The sequence below is a fragment of the Vigna unguiculata genome, chromosome 7 (assembly GCF_004118075.2).
Source record: "Vigna unguiculata cultivar IT97K-499-35 chromosome 7, ASM411807v1, whole genome shotgun sequence".
NCBI lineage: Eukaryota > Viridiplantae > Streptophyta > Magnoliopsida > Fabales > Fabaceae > Vigna > Vigna unguiculata.
This window is the reverse complement of record NC_040285.1, coordinates 22,151,981-22,153,716: the sequence shown is the minus strand read 5'-3', so window position 1 is coordinate 22,153,716 and position 1,736 is coordinate 22,151,981. Positions and strand designations below refer to the sequence as shown.

Here is a 1,736-nt window from a genome sequence, read left to right as displayed (position 1 = left end):
ATTATTTTCTCCGTTAAAATTATTTTTAAATACTTTATATTTTATTATTATTATTTTTAATATGATTAATAATTATAATAGATAAAAGAATATAAATTCCAGAAAAAGTAAAAAATAATCATTCTATCTCAGCGGAAAAATTCATCCCTCCCTCCCATTAATACTCTTGCTCATTTATCCATAAGTTTATTCTCTAACAATAAATAAACCCATTAAAAGAAACACTGTCTAAAATTGAATAAAAGAATTAAAAAAGAAAAAAAAAAACCATGAACAGGTGCGAATTCCAGTGGTATTTTGTATTGTATAAATGGTAGAAATCTCCATCTGCAGAGAAAGACCGAGTCGTGGTCGCTGAAAACCAAGCTTCAATGGAGGAGGAAAGTGGTTTCTCAATGCTAAACGACGACATCGTGCTCGCAGTTTTCGCGAAGCTGGAAGACGATCCACGCCACTGGGCTCGCGTGGCCTGCGTCTGCACAAGATTCTCTTCTCTCATTCGCCACTTCTGCTGGAAGACTAAGTGTTCCCAAACCCTCCCTTCACTCCTCTCCGATTCCCCCGCCACCTGCGCCTCCCTCCTCAAGCTCGCCGTCTGCTGCCCCGGCCTCCGCCACGCCGGCATCGCCGCTGATCGGGATGCCGCAAAAAACCCGAAGACCTGCCGGAAGCCGCATTTGGCTCGCGGGAATTGGGATCTGAGGAGGGAACAGGGCTGCAAGCTTCTGGCGCGACAGTTCCGTGATGATTGCTTGTACCTCTGCGACTGGCCTGGCTGCGTCCACCCCCACAAGAAGCGCAAGTACATGCTCTTCAGAGGGGTTTTCAGGGACTTCAAAACAACCCGCGTTTGGAGAAGCCTCGACGGTGATAAAAGAAGGAAACTTCCCGTTGAGTGTGCGTTTTGCACGTGCCGACACACCTGGGACCTCCACTCTGCTTTCTGTCTCAGACGAGGTTTCGGGTACCAGATTGACGGGGAACCTGTTGTTCGAGCTTATGTTTGTGAAAACGGTCATGTCTCTGGCGCTTGGACCGATGTCCCCTTGTTCTCTTGATTCTCTTGTTTTGCTTTCTTCTGCTCCTGAACATGCTGTTTTTGTTATTTCTTCCAATAGATACAAAAATCTTAGAAGACATAGCTGAAATTTTATTATGGCCAACAAAATTGGGTCCTTAATCCCCCTGCTTGTGCGATTGGGGATTATCATGGCCTTCTGTATTTGAATCTTGTGGTTAGACTGAACAATTATGTTTGGAGTACTTAGATCTTATTATTGTTTCAAATTTTGTTACTTTCTCTAACTTCCGTGATTGGGGGTGGAAAAGGTTTAACTCAGTAAAGTGAGAGATGTGTTCAGCATCTTCATTTTGTTTGGTTTTATGTACATCAGAGTTTACACATTTTGTCTGCGAATGCGATCATGGGTATTTCAAAATCGGTTCTTCCGGCTAATTTTGTCTGTGTGCGACTTTCAGTTGTCCTCTATATGTTCACCAAAATGAATGTTTTCTTAAATTGTAAGGAAAAAACAGGGTAGATTTGTTTTCTCTTTATACTCTAATAAGACGAATGTAATTTCTAATGGTGCGATTGTATAGTTCTTCATCCTGGCTTTGCAACTTCATGTTCACTCTTGTGTGAATTTATTTAGTCCACAACAAACACTGAGTTTGTGAAAAATTTCTCTCAAGAAACCAGCATATATGATAAGTTGGAAGAAACATATCACTGT

General features: G+C 41.7%; 1 protein-coding gene across 1 annotated transcript; it reads left to right on the top strand.

Annotated features, from left to right (window-relative positions):
• Positions 1-222: 222 nt before the first annotated feature.
• On the top strand, positions 223-1,439 carry LOC114190460 (phytochrome A-associated F-box protein-like). The gene has a single exon (XM_028079354.1). It carries the CDS (start codon positions 372-374, stop codon positions 1,056-1,058), a length of 687 nt encoding a protein of 228 aa, XP_027935155.1. The 5' UTR covers positions 223-371; the 3' UTR covers positions 1,059-1,439.
• The last annotated feature ends 297 nt before the right edge of the window (positions 1,440-1,736 follow it).